Source organism: Trachinotus anak, unplaced genomic scaffold (genome assembly GCF_046630095.1).
Source record: "Trachinotus anak isolate AG129_WGS33_773 ecotype Australia unplaced genomic scaffold, CSIRO_AGI_Tana_v1 ptg000032l, whole genome shotgun sequence".
NCBI classification, from domain to species: domain Eukaryota; kingdom Metazoa; phylum Chordata; class Actinopteri; order Carangiformes; family Carangidae; genus Trachinotus; species Trachinotus anak.
Window position 1 is genome coordinate 7,370,433 of NW_027273883.1, and position 20,292 is coordinate 7,390,724.

General features: G+C 41.7%; 1 protein-coding gene across 2 annotated transcripts in view; it reads right to left on the bottom strand.

Moving 5' to 3' along the window:
- ago3a (argonaute RISC catalytic component 3a) overlaps positions 1 to 20,292 on the bottom strand; it is a 39,040-nt gene that overhangs the window by 17,716 nt on the left and 1,032 nt on the right. For both annotated transcript variants that reach the window (XM_071469723.1, XM_071469722.1), the window contains exons 2-5: positions 6,146 to 6,317; positions 5,730 to 5,850; positions 5,332 to 5,540; positions 4,321 to 4,457 (exon numbers count right to left, since the gene is read on the bottom strand). In XM_071469723.1, the coding sequence (XP_071325824.1) occupies positions 4,321 to 4,457; positions 5,332 to 5,540; positions 5,730 to 5,850; positions 6,146 to 6,317 (639 nt within the window). The remainder of the gene's footprint in view (positions 1 to 4,320; positions 4,458 to 5,331; positions 5,541 to 5,729; positions 5,851 to 6,145; positions 6,318 to 20,292) is intronic.

Sequence of the window (20,292 nt, forward strand, 5' to 3'; positions counted from 1 at the left end):
TCGTCACTTCAGTTGCGCAGCTATTGGGATGGCAGAAAAAACTCCTGTCAATGAAGACACCCTTTGAAGCTAAACATAGACATTTATGGTTGCAGATAGACTGGACCAGTGAAATCATCCAGAACTGCACATTAACCCATGTTAGCAACATTAGCATCTAAGCAGAATCAGCATGTAAACAAACCAAATTGTTCACAGACAGTTTGGTTATAGCATTGCTCAGTATACATGCAAGCATTTGATGAATGAAAGGGGCGTACAGTAATATTATACACTATGACTGAGCGCAAACTTAGCTAAGCCTTGGCACCAAATAATATAATGACTGAGGATATTTTACATGGGGGGCATCCATGGATCCAGAGAGTCCACACTTTGTTCACTTATTCAAGGCAGAGTCCATTTATGGAAACTCCAAATAAAGGAGCAGGTAACCTTCTTGAATGGTTGCTATCAGAACTGAAAGACAGTGGCAGTGATGCAAGGATCTTTGAGCCTAGAAGACCATCTGTTAGTTGTGTTAATGAAACTGCACTTGGGTGTGAGCAATAAGCCTTTAGGAAACTGGCTCCCTATAATGGCACAGACATTAAAACCGATCATCAAATGACCAAAGAGGAAAGGCTAATCTCAGGAAAATGCCAAAGCAGCTTTGGCAGAAGATGGTTGATGAAGATTTCCTCAGCTTTGGGCATGGCTCTCAGCAGCAAGTCTTCATCTTTCACAGTACCATTGATGACCATGACCTGTTTGGTCCAAACTACAAAGTCGCTGAAGTGGACATCACACACAAAAATCTGCAGCTGGGCCTGGTAATAGAACAAGTGGTTCCTCTTCCGCTGCCCATTTGTGTCAAGGCACAGCTGTGGGTCTTCATTACATCTGGTCAGGCCCTCTCTGTGTTTATAAGGCCACTTAATCTCTAGTGTTTCCTTCCCACAACATAAATAGCTCACCATCTCATCAGGTGATGCACAAAGATGCAAGTGGTCTGGCCGAACAAGACCAGGGAGTCTAGCACAGAAATCAGTGTGACCTTTACTCATTTCTTCAATGTAGCATTTTCCTGCTGTATCCTCCATTTTTCTCCCCCAGAGTACGGCTGGTGCTCGTAGATCCTCTGTCTTATTATGATGCATGATGTTTTTAATGTCATTGTCTACAGGCTCTCCAGCTGTGCACAAAAGGTGGAAGTTTGTGCTTATTATTCTACCTTCTCTATGTGTGTGCCAGCCCCTGCCTTTTGATTGTTCCCTGGTAGTAAGCTTGAGGGTTTAACATAGATCTGAAGTAAGCTTCTTTCTAAGTCTCTAAAACATCTCAAGACTTCTCCTTTAGAACATGTGGGGGGAGGCCCTTTAACTGTTTGTCGTAAACACATGTAAGTGGCACTGGTAGGTTTGTGTCAGTGTCCTCTTAGCTCCCTTAGATCATTAGCTATATGGCTTGTTTGTAAAGTTTCAGTTTTCTCCTCAACAATCACTTTATGTATAGAGAAATGCCCTTATAGTGTTTTTAAGAGCAAAACTATTAGCTGTACATTTTCACTGATGATAAATATGACTGAAAATGAACTTGATAACACCGAAATCAATTGATTTTCAAGCCTTTCACAATAAGCTTGGCATTTTTCTTAGGAATGTCTTTGAGCTGGCTGGCTGCTCTCTTTGGCTTGCTGAAATTGATCTGACTCAGGGGTTCTGGCTTAACCTCTCTCCCGGACATGTTGTTCAAAATGCAAGGCCCTGATGTGCTTGGTGTGTCTGTCCTTCCCATCCTGATACACAGCTCGACCTTAAAAAGCTCAACTTAAAAAAGCAGCCATTGCACTCATTGCTATGGCTTTGCTTATGAGTTGTCTTACACTCATGGTGTTCCCGATGTTCCTGTATTGTAAATGGACACCTGACACTGCTGTCACTTTCTGCCACCACGTTGGCTCCGCCCACAAAACACATGATTGCTGTTTACAACCACAAAAAACATCCTTCCCACTCTTTCGCACTTTATAACCTTCATAAGTCCAGATGTTCAAACTGGCAGCTGCTTTGAAATGTTCACGCAACAAAATAATACCCAGCTTCAAGTCACAAAAGCAATCTGAATAACAAACTGTGACATAGGGAGGGAATACAATGTAGCCATTATGGATCTCCTATAAAGGCTTTTCACATAATGTTTGTCTAGTCAGCCCACAATGCAAAATAAATGTAGCAGGAACACTGAAAGAAAGTCCTATTCATCCAGTGCAAAATGCGTGGTGTGTGGAGATTCTCCCACTGTCAGCTGTAGGTAGGTTTCCTTTGTTCTGAAACGATGCTTTATCTCAATAAATGGAAAGATTGAAGCAAAGGAAAATTAAATATGATAGGTGAGACAGCAGAGCGAGACATGCAACATGAGGGAGATATTACAATCTAGGTGACGTGAACATGTACGACAAAACACAAAGAGGATCCAAATAAATTCAAAAATAGGCACAGAGAGATGCAGAGAGTCTGGTGTTGAGGTTGAGGAAGTTGTTAACAAATAATCTGGCTCAGCTGCGGTGACGTAAGAAGCCCTTCTCTGACAATATGTTTGACGAAAGCACTGCAAACACACATCTTTGAGTGATGCCTGACAACAAGGCAGATGACTGGATTGAAGTGGAAGTGGCGTCACTTCTAATCGTCCTGCCCACGCATTGTGTTTTTATTTCTGTGTGTGCGGAAGTGTCTCTGAGTCACTTATGTACATGTGAAATTGAAAGGACTAATTTCTCTGTAATTACAATTATTTGGTATATGCGCCTTTGATCTCCACGATAATGAGTGCAGGAGGCAGCGTTTGTTGCATGTGCTGTACATGATGCCACGCTAAAGAGTCAGAAAAATGCTTTGCTAATAGTTGGCATCCTAGTTTGTTGGTGAAGAGGAGACAAGAGACTTGAGATCAATTGATTTCCAAGAATGAGAAGGCGGGAAAAGGAGACAAAGAGAGAATCAGAGAGTAGAGAGGGAAAGATTCAAGAAGAAAGACAGATTCAAGCACATGAAGCAAAACAAAAGCCGTCTCAAGGAAATGCTCCACTCATCTACCCTCCTGACCCCAGCAACACCCACCAGTCTAACTCATGCGCGCATACACACACACACACACACACACACACACACACACAAGCTACCCTCTGTCTCCACAGCAACCAGCCAGTTCCCATCCAGCCAAGAGCCCACCTTCCTACAAGCTCCTCTATCACTCTCTCTCTCACACACGCTCTCACACACGCACATGCACACGCACGCACGCACACACGCACACACGCTCTCACACACGCACATGCACACGCACGCACGCACACACGCACACACACACACACACACACACACACACACACACACACTTTCAGTCAGCAGCAAAGCCTTGGTCTCCAACAACCTATAATGTGCATATGACAAAACACATTCTCTACCGCCCTTTCTTTCACACATTGTATAGAAATAATAACAGATTGAAATAGTAGCTCAATATTCCAGGTCATACACAGAGTTTTTCTGCTGACAAGGCTCCTGAGCTGGAGCCAATTACCAAAGCAGATCTTGAACCATTCAATTTGTATCCAATAAACTGGTTCTCAGCCAGCAGAACTGGCTCTGTTCTGAATAATTAAATCTGCTGGTCTACAACTAAACAACCTGTGATGGCAGAGAAGAAGAAATATCATCACCAAGTAAAACTAAAGCAAGTAAAGTTTCAAGTTTGGTCTGTCAAAAAAAAAACAAAGACCAAATTAAAAGCCAAATATATGTGCTGCTTCATAGAGAATCGTGCAGACTTTATTCATTCCAATGAAATAACTTTCTCACAAACATGACACTGTCACATTCAATTCATGTTAAATAAAGCTATTAAATTTCCTCAAACATAACATCACTGAAAGTAAATCGCTCATGCACGCACCTCTAAAAATAGCTTGTATCATGGAGGCTCCATGTCATTCTAATCTATCTATTTAATTATTAAAATCTCATTTCGCCAGCTGTGACAGAGGAACAGAGAAAACAATTTCTGCATGACTGTACACGAGAAGACAGTTTTACTTTTATTTGCCTGAATTAGAAAGAAAACTGGTGGAGTGTGAAACTAGTATATATTTCAATATTTTTGATGTATGGGCTACTATATTACCAAACATACTTCTTACTGTGTTTCAGGCAGTAAGTAATAGAAACAACTGTTGTATTTATCTTGTTAAAGCTGTAAGGCAATACTTAACCTCTGATCAGCAACCACAATCACAGCGAAATAAAAACAAGGCAAACAATAAAGTTTGGTTCTCACCATCAATGTTAAGCATCATCTTCCACATGGCTGGCCGCACAGACTGATGGAAGCCAAACCAAACCTCCCTCCCACCTCCCAGTGGATGGTCATAGCCCTCCGGAGCTGAGAAGAAGGATCGACCCACCGGAGTGTACCTTCAGGGAGAAAAGTAGCAATTATAAGAAAAAAAGCAAAGAGAATGAAGAGATGAAAGACAGCAGGGAGGTGAAAGCAATCAAAGGTCATGACATAAAGACAAGAAGAAAAGGAGGAGAACAGGGGGCAGGAGATGACAGGACATGTAAGCTTAGTTGACACATCCTGAACTAAGAAGCTAGGTCAATATGTGCTATATAGGCTCACATTCAGCTGCTCTTCAATATGGCCTGAAACTAGATCAGTGAAATAAGAGGGTGGTGACACTGCCTGGACCCATCAACCTCTTATTACTCTGCACAGGAGACACATTAATAATTGTACAGGGGTTACATTTTTCTCAGTGACTCCTGCATTGACAATGTGTCAAGATGCCAATGTAATACTGGGCTCCCGGCACCTGTGAGCAGAGCTAAATGAAAGGTGTTGATATAACCACTTTTTAATAATGCTCCAAAAAAGATTTTCATTAAAGGTTTGGTGATATTACATTCAACTCTTGCTGGGGCTGAGGAAACTGATATCGAGTGGAAGATGGTATGAGGTCAAGTACAGTGCTTCGTGAGAGCCCATATAAGCTGTGTTTGATTTCCGTTGGGATCAGAGTGCTGATACTGGTGCCACTATGACAAAACAAATATTTGCTATGAGTATAAGAGGGATCATTTTTTTTACAAAGTGTTTGATTTTTCCTTTTTTTTGACTTAATGTTTTGGTGACTGAGGATTGGGAGAGCAGGTAAGGATGAATAGGAAGACATGTTTAGCCATTTAAAGATCTTTCTTTAGCAGTACTGACATTAACAGAGTGAACCCAGACTTCTGAGCCTTTATGAAAAAAAAAAAACGCTGGATAAAAACATCAGCAGCTCACTTCATTGAGGGCAGGTGTCGGAGGACTACGTCCACTGCATGTACAGGGTTGGTGCTGATGGGCTTGTCCAGCTCCAGAGGCTCAGGCATGCTGCGGCCAGTCAGCACCTCGTGGAGCATGTGCCAGCTGACCAGAGACACAAATTTGATGGAAACCTTGAAGGGACGATCTTTCCCTCCCTCACCTGGTAGAGTGACATCCAGGTCCACCTGTGGGAGGGGAAAAAAAGATAAGGGGCAGGACAGTAAAGAGACGGTTAGACGGCTACTCATACTGCAGCAGGCTTCAGTTAGGTTTGTGTGTGTAGATGTCACACATGGTGTTCATGCATTCGGGTGGGGCTGAGGAGAAGCAGTACGATTGTGTTTGCACTTGTATGAATATTGTCTCCAGCTCACCCCAGTAGGTGCCACAGGCAGTGGGTTGGCTGTATACAGGCTCTTCTTTCCATCGTAGACCGGCCTGCGATCCCCAAAGATTGTCACCTTGAAGTGCTGCACCATAGAGTCAACCACCTCCCTGCACAACACGCATACAGGCCTTCAGTTATACTGTACCTACATGTTTAAGACTTATCATTAAATATCATGCAAATATCTGTGAATCAAAGGTCACAGATTAAACCCAAATAATATCTCATGTGTCAATTAACCACCTTTTAGCCTTTAGCAAGAGACTGCGACCTTGTGTGTTCACTCACTGCAAACTGCTCTATATTAGATATTATCTAAATGCTTATATCTAAATGTAAATACTCCATCATAGAAGGGTTTAGGAGGAGTTTTAAAGACAGTAGTGAGAAGGTTCATCTTACCTGTTGACTCGTCGTGGACACTTGTCAGGCTTGATGTCCACCTCGTAGAGGTAGACATCCATCTTGGGGATCTCCACCTGGAAGCAGTTGGCCAGCAGCTTGATGGGCTTCCCCATGGTGCCATAGCCAGGCCGCCGAGGCATGGAGAACAGGGACTGGGCCCCAACGGCTCCTGAGGGGACAGCAAGCAGGAGAGGATGGATAAACAAGAAAACTTAGTGTGGATCTGATTCAGGTCATTCAGGGTGAGCACGTACAGAATGTATGCACACAGGTCATGTTATAGTAAACAAACATTATACTGTACAGATACTGGTTTTATCAAAGACACACGCGTTCAATGGTCTATTGGTTTGTATATTTGACACATTACTTTTTCAACTGGAGTTTTTTTGTATTTGTGTTGTCTTTATAGTTATTTATAACTTCATTTCCAGTGAATTTTACTGTTTAATTTTACTCATAAGTTATAATGTCCTGCCTCAGCTTGGTCACAGTTTAATAGCCAAATTTGAAGTATCCTTGCCAAAATGATACGCTTAGGTTTTGTTTTAATGTAAAAAAGGAACACGTGCTCATTATCATTATCATATTTTTTCTCTTGAAGTAAAAATACTAGCATAAAAGGAAAACATCTGTTGGGCTGCACAGACAAAACTGGTTATCTATGAAGTACTTAACTATATTATACAAAGTTAGAACTGAATGATTTAACTATTTTGCTACTTCTCTGTCGAAAAACTAGGTTAGACACTATGACAAGGTGACAAGTGCTAGATGGTGGAAAAAAAATAAACAGTGAAATTCCAAATGCCAAGATAAGGTGCTGTATAAGGGGAACACCAAGAATAAATACAACTGACTTTGACATTTTAAAAATTTTACAATGCAAACATACACACCCAACACACTCTGAATTAACTGTCTTTACAGTTAGATTTGATTTGACAGACTGTAAAAAGTACAGAGATGATATAAAAGTATCAGGGGAATAAAGCCAGTTTCAAAGTGACGATACACCATGTTGAAAAATTACAGCCACGACTGTAAACACCCAAACACGTGCATGACGTCTCATGGTGCACCACCTCTCACACAACTGCATGTTACACATGGACCAACATGTACCCTGAAAATACACACACGCGACTAAGATGCTCGACCACATGTGCAGCATCTGAAACAGGAAGTGCATGGTTCGACAAATGAAGCATTCTTGATGGCAATTAAAGCAAATTATAGTGGAAGATACAGTTCTGTCTTTGAAAAATGCCATAAACATTGTCACTGTTGCATTAAAAAAAAAAAAAAAACACAACATGACAGCTAAATAATAATATGACTTTTTTTTTGCACAAGGTTTCCACTAAAGCCATTTAATTTCTCTGCCCCCCGAGATGATTGACATGAAAGCGACTGAAAAATGACATTCCACTCACATTTCAGATGCTCTAACATCTAATCCTGTGTAGACGATGTTCTTGGTCATTTTTCATGACAGGATTTTATGATTTGATTGAGGACCAGAAGGAAAAAAATCGATGCCTACCGATTCAACTAAAAAGAAACTTTTCTCACACACTGGCTCCCACAGTTCTACAACAGACCAATACACTGTGACATTAATGATTGTTAATTGTGTAGTGGTACTCATAACAGAATCTGTTTATTAGTTACACAATGTGTAGATTTTTTTCCACAATATGGCATCACTGCCCATACACACACACACACACACTTAACAAAAACCATGAGATGTCTTAGACATGAGTCACTTTGATCCAGAAACAGTGAGTTCTGTTCAACTTAATGCGACACACTCATGTCAGTGCTATTTTTGGGTCTGCTGAGGCTTGCCCTCCACATCGCACTAGAGAGAACAAATGGCTTTGCTGACGTGCCAATGCAATGTCTGGATTAAACTCATGATGCTGTCGTGCTTTTTGCTGTAACAGCCATCTTTACACAGAAAACTCAAAATGAGACACATCCATTTGCCTGGTGAGTGTTGTTTTCTTTGTGCCTCCCCACCCCACCAGCCCCCATGGCCAATTTTTTCAGTATTATTCAACTGTCTCGTTCTGTCTCCGCAGCCGTAGGCCTGGTGCTCTCCAGTCTCTACCAAAAAAACCTGCCCCAAATGTGTCATTGATAAATGAGAGTCATGGTCGAGAGTGATTCATCACTGATTTGACTCATAGGCTCACATGTGTGGGTGATGTTGGTGTTGAGGGCCCTGCAGAGGGGAAGTTCATAAAAACCTCCCCACAACAGAACAGAAACCTTCTGTGAGTTCACAGCAGACAACATGAGCAGCCCTGTTTGTTTACAGTAGGGATGCTTTGGAAGTATGCATTTTCTGCCCTGCTCCCCTTTTTCCTCTGTGCCTCCTCTGGTGGGCTGTGGAGTGGAGGCTAACAGGGTTGATGGAGGGTGAATGCCTCATGTTTGAAATGGCCTGCTGGGATGAAATGATGAAAAAGAGAGGAAAGTCTGGAATTCCTACCGCGGCTGTCCCTCTCACACAAGACTATGTGCACACAAACCTTTGTCATGGTAATTCCCTTGGGGCCCTTGGTGAAAATTGTGAGCTAAACCCAATTTCACACAGACAAGAGCAAGGAAAAGAAGGAAGACAGATATTCTGGTAAGTCTTCATTAAGGGTACAGAAATAGGGCTGTCTCCCCCGAGTGTGGCTTGTCTCAATCCAAGCTACTTCAAGTCAGAGCTCACTCAAGAAGTCTTTAAAGCAAACTTCAGAAGGGTCTTCCGTTACTGAGAGTACTTTTTTCGCGCTGTGATGGTTCTGGTGAAGTTGGAAAGTAGGAGGAGAATATCAGGGAGTGGCGGGATTATAGAGAGGGCAGGGGTGGTATTTTCCAGCTTTCATCTGCCTCTCGTACCGAGAGGCTTCCATTCAGTATGAGTCACGAAGCCACCAAGGGCAAAGAAACACACAGTGGCGCATCCTGCTTCTGGACTAAATGATGGAGGAATTACAGCAGCGATGATGGTGCCTTACAGAGAGAAAAAAGAAAACTTAGAGTGCAAAAAAAAAAAAAAGTTTTGGTATTCCACCCACTTGTGCACACACACAAATACACGCAACCACTTGGTTTCATTTTTGTATGAAACCCACACACAGAGACATACAGTAATTTTTAGCTGTGGTATTGCACAGAAATGCTGAAAGAATGAGTTTGTATTTCCCACATTACACAGAGTTGCGACATTTGGCATTTTGTGCATACATGGCACATGCTCCCTGACGTTTTTCAAAACAGATACACACACACATACACAGCTGCAAATTTTTATATTCAATGCAAATTATTTCTGACACAGCACAAGACAAACCCTCAAAAAAAAAAAAAAAAAAAAAGGTTCCTCACTGTACAAACTGACCTACCACCCACAGTCTGGTGGCAATCTGTCAAGATGCAAAGAGGCATAAGAACAAACAAGTTGTGTGGGTCTAATCAAAACATCACGGCCCCATCACTGTGGTATTTGGCTGCCATTCATCTGCATTCTTTGGCTTCCTGCAAATCCTGCAGATTATGACAGACCTCTGGATGATTCTGTCGCCTGCAGAAATGCATCATGATGTTGGTATCTTTAGCTTCCCTTTGGTTGCAAAGAGACTATTCATATTATATCCAACGACCAATGTCACTCCTTTTGGTGAAAAGTAATATATTGTGTAATGTACTTCTTTACATTGGAAGATTTTTTCTTTAACGGATCACTAGTTTAAATGAAACCAGAATATAGCAGCCATCAAACCAGCAGCTTAAGAAAATGGACTGGCCATCAACATCACACACATGGCAGGAAACATGCTGAAATGTTGACAATCTAACAGGTATGTCACACAGATGTGTTTTGCAGCATTTTCTGAATAGCTAACCTGGCCCTGATCATTCAGCAACACATCAAATACCTCCTTCCTATCTGTGCTTCTTGGAAACTGTGCGTCTCTGTTCCCTCCACAGACAGACATAACAAATGTGCCTGTCCAAAGGAGCAGGAACGAGAGGGTCAGAGAGGGAGGTTTAACTGGGGGGGGGGCAAAGTACAACCATAAGTAGCTCTATCTAAGGGAAACTTTCAGCAGGAACTCCTGCTGTAATTAACCAGCAGACTGATTATACTTTTGCCTTCAAATCAACAGGCAAGTTGAATGAAATAAAAACTAAATGTTCAAGACATTATTGTTATTTCTATATGACTAAGACCTTGACTGTTAAAATGGCCACTCTCTGAGCTGGTTAAGCATGTGGGAAGCTTTACAACCCCTAACACAAAAAGATGCTTGCATGAGTTTACAGCAACATCCACTTACTGCACAACTAAACATAGAATACTGATCAAGAACTTATCAGGGATACGATGCCCTCTTCTTCTGGTAGGTGACGTGTTGCACTCACCTATGACAAATAGTGAAAACTCAACCACAAATCTGCACACACACATCAAAGGCTTATTGACTCTTTGCACAGTGGGTTTAAGGGTTCAAGGAAACCTCCCCTTGTGTAGATGAAAAAAATGCCGTAATGTGTGTTTGTGCATGCACTTTCAGATAATTACAGGAAGGACATGCTTTAACAAACAGAAGAGAGAAGATTTATTCCTCCCCCTGTCTATAAGTGCATTTCTCATTTCCTGAGCTGGTACATTCTGATAGTAAAGAGATGACAAAAGTGGGAAAGCCCTTCTTGAGCATGAATAAAATCAACTATTGGTGTATTTCAAAATGCAACAACTCTGTGGTATGTGTGAGAGGAAATTACCACTCAAGCCCTCGGTGTATTGCAAGAGTAGCTTAAGTGCGTTTGTTACCCTTTATTGTGAAGCAAATCATTCCCTATATAATCTAGGTCTAGTGTTGGCTTATCATTACAGTAAGTAAGAGTAAATTCTAAAAATAACTCTCCGGCCCAAAGGCAGATTGCATTAAGAGAGGAATTATCAACTAGTATGAGGGAAGCACAATCAAAGGTAAAATAATTCATGGTAATTTCAATGAAACCAAGTTCATGAATATTAGTTATGTCCTTCAGTCAAGTGATATCTATGATTTAATATGCTTACACCCTGCAGGCTTGAAAGATAGCTCTTAAATGTTGGTAGTTTCCTGTTTCAGGGAGCAGCCGCAGTGGTCAGCTTGAATTTATGTCACTTACACTGTACTCCAACAGCAACATGGTTTCATGGCAGAAATACAGCATGAAAACTACTCCTACAAGTCCCGCAACATAATCCACTTTTCCGCCGTCCCTCAGCATGCCCAATATTCTCCAGACACTTGTATTTTTGCCAAAACCTTGCTTGAACACACAGCTTCAGTTTTTCTGCTTGTGCACTGAGTTCATCTTGTGCACCGCTTGTGTGGATTTGGATACACTTTTTGTTGGCAGATCAGTTTTACACAAGTCAACTGGCTAGGTGAGGAGCTGCAGGCGCCTTTTACAGTTTAAGCAAACCTCAATCTTCCAAAATACAGATACACAGAAATTAGTTTTCTGTGCCATTGTGCCTGAGATTAACGTCTGAATTTGTTCAATTTGATCCTGTTCCACGACAATAATACATTAACAGTAACTAATTACATTCATATTACAAGTCTCAGTCTCTTCTCCAAGATTTCTCCATTTCTCATCTGTCACATCAGGACCAAAAAGGCAAGGCAAGTTTATTGTATAGCACCATTCAGGCACAAGTCAATTTAAAGTGCTTTACATAGGCATGGAAATACATTAAAAATAGAACATTAAAAACAGTAATGGATCAAAATGAAAATCCGGTGTATAAGCAGGCAGTAACATTAAATTAGTTCTTTGTATCAGTGGAAAATATGTGGTGAGCACAGGGACTGAAATCAGTTAATTAACTATAAACAGAGCTGAGTGATACCATCCAGCTACGGAGTTGCCATGGCTACAATGCAGTCATACACACGCAATAAGTAAATAAAATAAACATTATATAAACACGACAAAAACTGTGATCTGTTTCTTAGAAATGAATATTTTGCAGAAACATCTCAGCAATGTGAACTCGTTCCACTCGGCTGCTTTGCAACACAACACAGACACACTGTACACAGTGGGCTGCGATCCAGAATAACTGGATAGTGAGAAGCTAGGCTGACATCCAGTCCCCGCTAACCCCCTCGGCCCCCACCCCCCCACCCAACTACATAAACGCCACGCTGCTAACGAGTGCACATGTCCACACACACATACAGGCCCACACACCAGTGCACACATACACACACAATACAGCTGTTGTGTTTCTAATCCAGAGAGGCCTGAGCTGTGGGAACAGGGCGAGTGCTCAGTGGCGAGGCACAATGGCGTCAGTCACAGCATGCAGAAACTAGGAACACACACACACGGACAGTCACACACACACACACACACACACACACACACACACAGAAAGACTGATAGCTGGCGAGGAAGAATTGATGCACATTAACACACAGGCAGACGTCCTCCCTGTATTCCCCTCATCAACCTCAAGAGTGTTGCACCTGGCACCTATGGGAGTCGGTGCCACAGATAAACACCAGCAGACAGCCACACACTGACAAGCCGACAAAGGCCTGGTCAGTCACAACAACATGCAAAAATGTTGACATCAGCCTCAGGACAAACCCGAGGCTGAGTGAGAGCGAAGGCCTGTACATGACAGAGAAATATTTTCAGTGGAAACGGACTGGGGGGGGGGGGGGCATTACTGACACAGGTATGTGATGGGTGGCTACACACAGGCGTTTGAGTTTTGAACACATCACTTTTGCTACATTCACACTTGGCATCCACACTAACCACACCTAATACTGAGGCTTTTGGAAACGCTGCTAAACCTGTTACAGTGTGAAAACTCCTTGGTGTAGACGGGCAGACACTCACGTTTGCTCCCTGATTGGGTCTTATCAGTCACGATTACCAGTAGTGAATGGAACATGGATAACAAATTCCAAGTGCTGCTGACCTTGTTGTCTTTGCTAGCAGCTGCTGTGCAGTTGAATTCTGCATTTTAACACTACCACTGCGTTTGCTGTTCCTCATTTGTGGTATTTTCTGCAACTAACCACCTGCAGCGCAGACAATCTGCTTCCTGTTTACACCTGCACGCGTATGTCCAGTGTATGTGAATGATCACATGATACACATTTTTAGGTGTGTTAGTATGACTGGGAAATGATTTCTGATATGGAACTAAAATGCTCGTCTAGACAGAGGTCACCAACGGAGAAACACGGTTTTAAAATGAAAATGTATTGATGCGGGAGTAACTGCAGAGACACACACACACACGTAGTATAGAACGAAACTGATCAACCCTGATCAATATCACTAAAATGTTAGGCAATTACAAAGCCTGCCCATTTAATACAATTCTATTTGTTTGTAACCAAAGCTCAAGAAGAATGAAGCCGATTAATATAACAAACAGAGATGTTTGATTAATTAAACTATAATAAAAGCTCCACATTAAAGATCCAACTGCAAAAAAGTCAGTACCATTCATTTATTTTTTTTAATATTACTATTACTGCGTTTGACACAACCCAATCAAAAACTGAAGAAGTCACTCTGTCCACAGGTTTTTTTATAACCTTATTCATGCAATTAGCCTTAAATGGGAATCAATGTGTAATCATATTGAAAAACTACACACATTTTCACACACACAAAGTACCAGCTCTGTTAAACTGACTGGGAGATTCTACTCAAGCAGGTTAAATGGAGCCTTCTGTCCTCAGAGCCTTGCTGGTGCAGCCTGAGTGGAACAGTGGACGGGGGCCAGGGGCTGTTGACTTTCTATGTTGACCTGGGCACGTCGACGGCTCTGTGACGCTGACCGTTAACATGCGCTCTGATAAATTAATTAGAACCAAAGCAAAATTGTTGATTAAGATCAAGATTATTTCAAGTGTCGTGTCAGTGTCTTAACCAGGATATCTTACATGCATTTAAAAGCCAGGTTGCCAAAATTATTTGCCATGATTATGACATTGAAAATGAGCTTCAGCGTCTTTTCAGAGACAATGTCTCTGTTTCTTTGGTAAGTTCTCTTCCCTGGCTGCATTCAGTTTTCATATCCATATAAGAAATAGTCCAAATAAACTGTTGCTTTTGATGATTTCTTCAGCTGATCTTCACAGTTTCTCTATGAATTTTGTTTATCATAAGCAAATGCAAAAGCGCCAATAATTGGAATGGAGACGAGACAAGCAACACAACTCTGAGAGCTGTGTGAAGCAAACTCCAGACTTCAAGAACGCATGAAAGCAATGTATTCTCTGTCTTATAATTTGATGATATTGACAAAATCCAGTCGCGCTCTTAATGTGGGTAGAGTGCACTTGTTTTTTGGCAAAATGACAGTTGCTCATCACGTCTCATTCGGAGGCTTTTTCTTGCCACTGTCGCTAAGTGCTTGCTCATGGTGGGAATTTTTGGATCTCTGTAAATAATGTTATAAAGAGTACGGTCTAGACTTGCTCTACAAAAAGTGCCCTGAGATAACTTCTGCTATGACTTTGGCATTATATAAATACACTGAGAGAAATTATCAACCGGAGCTGTTCAAACTTTGCATCTTAAACAAAAGAGTAAAAATATGGCTAGATTTTTATTTCAAATCAGCAGAGAGGTATATAAATCAACCTCTTCAATTACATACAAATGTATCTATAAATGATGTAGTAGAAAATCACTGCTTGGCCCTTTAAATGTGAGAAAATGTAGGCACTGTTGAACTCTCAAATTAGGGTCAATAAGATTTTGAGCTTGTTAAGTTATGTTCGCAAATAATTCCAAAGTTTGTAGTTGTAAATCCATGTTTGTGAACCTGAGATTCATGTTTGTTTCTGTGTAGAAAAGATTTGTATTTGTTTAAAAAAATAATAATAATAATAATAATAAAAAAAAAAGAGCCTGTGTACAGATACAAATCAGAAAACTGCATTTAAAACTCAGCGGTGAAAGTGTGCGACATGCTGAAGTTACTCATAGAATTTGACCATGTTTTAACACCTGAATCTGATTGGACAATGACAATCCAATCACAAAGCACAGTCCAATCATAAGGTACTTGTTTCCATTACCTTCGTCGCCACCACAGGTCCTGAAAGGTGTAGCACATTTCAATATGGACAGATACCGGAAGACAGAGCCGCAACAACTCAACTTTGGTTAACTTGAATTTCTCATGCAGATTTATGTTGCAGGTTTACAAAGGTTGATTTTGACTACAAACTTTTTATTTTCATTATTTGCAAACATCACTTTACAAGCTCAAAATCTTTTTGACCAGAAATTGAGCCTATATTGGGAATACTGAGAGGAGAATAAGAGATATTTACATGAATCTGTCTGAGCCTCTGATAAACAGACGGATTTCTGTCTGTCCTGCAGTGAGCCCCCCCAACAAAACACACAGACTACTCCATCCAATTCCCTCTCTTCCTGTCCATATCCTCCCCCTAAAATGAGCCCCTTTCAGCTCCCCAAAAACAGATCTCAGGAAGGGGAAAAGCAAAAGCAGAGGGAGGAGGAGGTGGAAAAGAAGCGTGGTCTGGCTGCTCTGCCTTCTAATCTCTGTGACACATCACAACATTCAGCCTTTCCCCCTCTCCTCCTCCCACTCACACTCCTCTGAATCCCCCCTTCTCTCTCACAAACACACACACACACACACACACACACACACACACACACACACACACACCATCCTTTGACTTTTCCCTCTGTCTACTCAGCCCACTTGCAGGAGTTTGCTGTCAGCTCCACACTCTGACAACAGCATGTGTCAGCCAACAGAGCTGGCAGCGCTGTTCATAAGTCTACTACACAGACACATGAGTAAGACTGGCCATAGGATTCTTAATGTAATATAAGAAATGACAGTATGTTTGGAGAATGTACTTGTAAGTATTTATTTTGTTCAAACAACACTGACAGTGCTGAAACTGCATTTTCTCTTTCTATTAAAAAGGGGGCATGTATATGTAGGTCAGACAGCAGGAAAAAAAAAGGAGAATCATGAAACATCAGTGGAGAGTTAACATCTAACAGCACCTGCCTGGGTTAGACTCTGGCACCATTTTGAATTTCACAGTTTAAAAGACAAACCTGAGCGTCATTATTTAAGCTTTTTATAACTACTGTCATGTCGGAGTTACATTTTGTGGTAGGAAAACCAGAGGGCAGACTTGGCTCAACACAAAAAGAAATGAGGACAACAAAAGGAGGCAATCTGTTACTTTACTAATTATTCAGAAATATACACGTCAGAGGGCACACTGCCTTTGTTGTTTAACTTATAACTGAACATGACTGATAGCATTAGTCAACTGTTAAAAACAAGTGATGAAGTCACCAAAATTTACAGAACAAATTGCAAGATATGATTGAATCTCAGAGGCCAGAATGATCTCACATGGAGAGCTGTGTATTGTCTCAGCAGCTCCCGACAGATTCTAGTCCCTACTACTTAATTTGATTGATAGAGAATTATTGCTGACATTGGCCAGATCTAATGCCAATTATAGCATATGATATGATAGAAAAAATAAAGAGACATGAAAAAATTCTATGAGGGGTCAATAGGAAGGGTTTTTAATCGTCTTTAGTAAAATAAAACCAAGGATAAATCTCTTTGTGATACAATGAGCCTAAAGAACAACGGCAAACTGCGTTTTCCATAGAAACCTACAACAATATGTCAATGGTTAGCCTTATGGGTGGCTGGGGTAGTGGACGGGGGTAGTCTATTGTCAATGGGCTGCTTGAATGAACTGAGTATTATGGGGAGAGACTGCAAATCAAGTAGTAAGCCCTCCCTCAAAGCCCGAGCCCACTGTCTGTACAAAATCCACAGAGAACGAGCATACAAGGAGAATGACAGGGAAGGCAGTTTCCCACTGAGGCACAGAGAGGGAAATAGAAGCAGTTACCAAGGAAGTGAAAAAGGGGGGGTGGCAACTGTCTGTGAATCAAAAAAAGAGCGGGAAACACAGAAGTGAGAGAAAGGAGGGGGGGTATGAAATGGGGAGAGAGACTGGCAGAAGAACAAGACTACAACATCAACGCCACAAACAAGCACAAAGATTGTTGATTTCAGGATGTCCACAGAAAAACCCCAGGGACGTTCTTCATGAATAAAGTGTTAATGGACAGCAAAACCCACCTCCACCATGACTGCCTTTCATACCAAGCTGAGTCATCTCCAGCCAACTCAAATCCCACCTGGTTACAAAGTGCAGAGTGACAGGTAGAGGGTGGGGGAGCCCCCTCACCCCCCTCTGTACCGTATCTGCCATCTCATTGTCTTCCAGGAAGCTGCATCCCTCAATATGCCATGTTCATTTATATTGTTGTCACCACCTAAACAGGCTTGTGATGAAAAGAAAAACCTCTTGTACAGTTGATGTTCACAGGTTGACCATGTATTCTGCTCAGCTGGAAGAGGACTGCCTTGATATGAGCTACAAAGTGATTTAAAGAACAGTCTGACATTTTGGGAAATACTCTTATTTCCCTTTTGTGCAAAGAGTTAGATGATCGATAGCACTCTCATGTCAGTAAGGTAAGTATGTATCCACGGCCAGCAGCTGATTAGCTCAGCTTAATAAAGAAAGGTAATGGGGAAACAGTTAGTCTAGCTCTCTCAAAAGGTACGAAAATCCACCACCCAGCTACTCCAAAGCTCACTAATTAACATGTTGTATCTTGTTTATCGTCACTTTGAGGTTACTATGCTCCATCAAGAAATAGTCCATCACATAAAGACCCATAAAACCACAACCCGGTGTTTTAAAACTGGTTTATCTGTTGGTTTTTTGTACAGATTAAAAATTAAAGAGAAATGAAGTCTTAATTAGCGAACATTAGAAGTCCAGCTGTTCAGATGTCCTTTGGACAGAGCCAGGCTAGCACTTTTCCCTGTTTCCAGTCTTTCTGCTAAGATAAGCAAACTGGCTGCTGGCTGGAGCTTATTAAAGTAACTCATCTTGTCTCAGTTAACTCAACTTACTTACCAAACTCACAGAAAGAAAAAGAATAAACATATTTCCTAAAATGACAATTATCCCTTTAAATTCTGGCCTGCCGCTGAAACCCCAAGACTTACCAATAACTGCATTCTGCATGTAAGCCAAGAATGATATGTTACTAAATATTTATCTTTCCTTTTAAGATTATATTCAATACGAGGCCTCCAGAAATGTTAACAATGCTAAGCCCATAATTTGAAATCTCTGACTAGTTCTTGCTTTGCATCTCACCCATAATGTAACATCACGTCAAGATCAAATGACAAGCTGTTTGTGGGCATACCACAGGGTTAGCACATCAAAATGGATTTGATTTGCTTAAGGCTCAAAAGCCTTGCACTCATTATATCCCTAGTGCTAAGCTCTCCAGAGCCATGGTTTCCATGCCACATGTGCTGCTGCTTAGACTACAGCTGGAGAGAGGAGTAACTGTCAGTTTCTAAGCAGGCTGTGCAATCAATTTGCATTTTCTCACGCCACTCTCTGGGCCACTGGCTGACCGATGGAGGGCCTCCTTTTAATCATTCACCCAGACATAGGGTTCACTGGTTGGCCTGTGGTGGTTAGCGATATGACATTGTGAACCAACACCAACACACACAATATCAAGACCCTGCAGCATCTTCCAAAGTGAAAGCATCAACCACACGCCTTAACACACTTAATGCAAGGCGGGCTAGCAGCGTAGTCCACATGAAATTGCATTAGATGTATTGTCAGACTGCTGTGTAATAATGGGCTGCAAGCGAACACCAATACACTCTGGCCTAGCCCCCAAGTCTGTTTTTTATGGCATTAAAAATGTTAAAAAAGAAACATCATAAAACTACAATACTGTAATGATAGTGAGTAAAATGAAAATAATAGGTTGACCTAAATAAAAGAATACTAACCAAAACTGGTGTTTCTTTTTCTTCATCATTCAGTATACTGTGAGCTGAACTTGCACACCTGGCTCAGCACTGACACTGGCTGTTATAGTCTGTTTGACATGATTGTAGGTGCTCGGTTACTGGGAAAACACCTCAAGGTCCCTTACGCTACAACACCAGGAGGTGTCCCAACTGAGATGAGCTGAGACACTAATGAGACAGGAGGCAGCAGAGAGGGATCTCCTCTTATGGAGGAGGGGACGGGTTAAGGACCAACTGCTGTGTCATGTGTCACTGGCTGATCAAGACTACCTGGTATTGGTTTATGGTCACATAAGAGGAGAGCTTCTGTTACAGCTGAAACAAAGACAGGTAGTAGTTTAACTGCCACTACGACCAAGAAAGGGACCAAGGGTTTACTGGCCACTGGCTAGGCTGACAATACCACCAGGACTAGACAGGAATTTGCAAGATTACATGAGGTCACTGCTGCAGATAAACATGTTCAATAACTTTCTAGTTTTTGCGCTAAAGCGAATATGTAAGCTAAACCTTGAAGGCTTAACTTGCAGCCAGTTTCCTCCATGAACAACCAAAGATCTTGTCAACGTTCTGAGCAAAAACACTGCCTACCTACTCACTACTTAGGAACTAGAAAACAGCATTAGCTACACGTTTATGTGCACAACACACGGCAAGAAATAAGTTAAATTTGAGACAGCAGAGCAGAGTGTAGGTGCTGTGATCTTGTCCCACGGTGTAGGTGCTGTGATCTTGTCCCACAGTGTAGGTGCTGTGATCTTGTCCCACGGTGTAGGTGCTGTGATCTTGTCCCACAGCACCTACAATCTGCTCTGCTGTCTCAAATACTACTGCTAAATATGTTGAGGTCAGTCTGGGGTCAGTGAGTGACCAAGGCCCGGGAGCCTCGAAGGGACAGAGAGTTCATCCTCTGCCACAAGTTCTCAGGTGACCAGGCATGCTAGGGTTAGACTGGACATCTCAGTCGCAATGTGAGGACTAAAGCCATGAAGTATCTTAATAGTGTGGGATAACGCAGGAGAATACCAGGCATCCACTTCAGCATTTGGTTAATGAAGACCACACACCCTGGTTATGAGTTTACAGTGTGTCAGAAAGAGCTGCTTGCTCGGTGCTCTGGAAGAATTGACTTATAAATTGATAATGGCAGCCAAATACT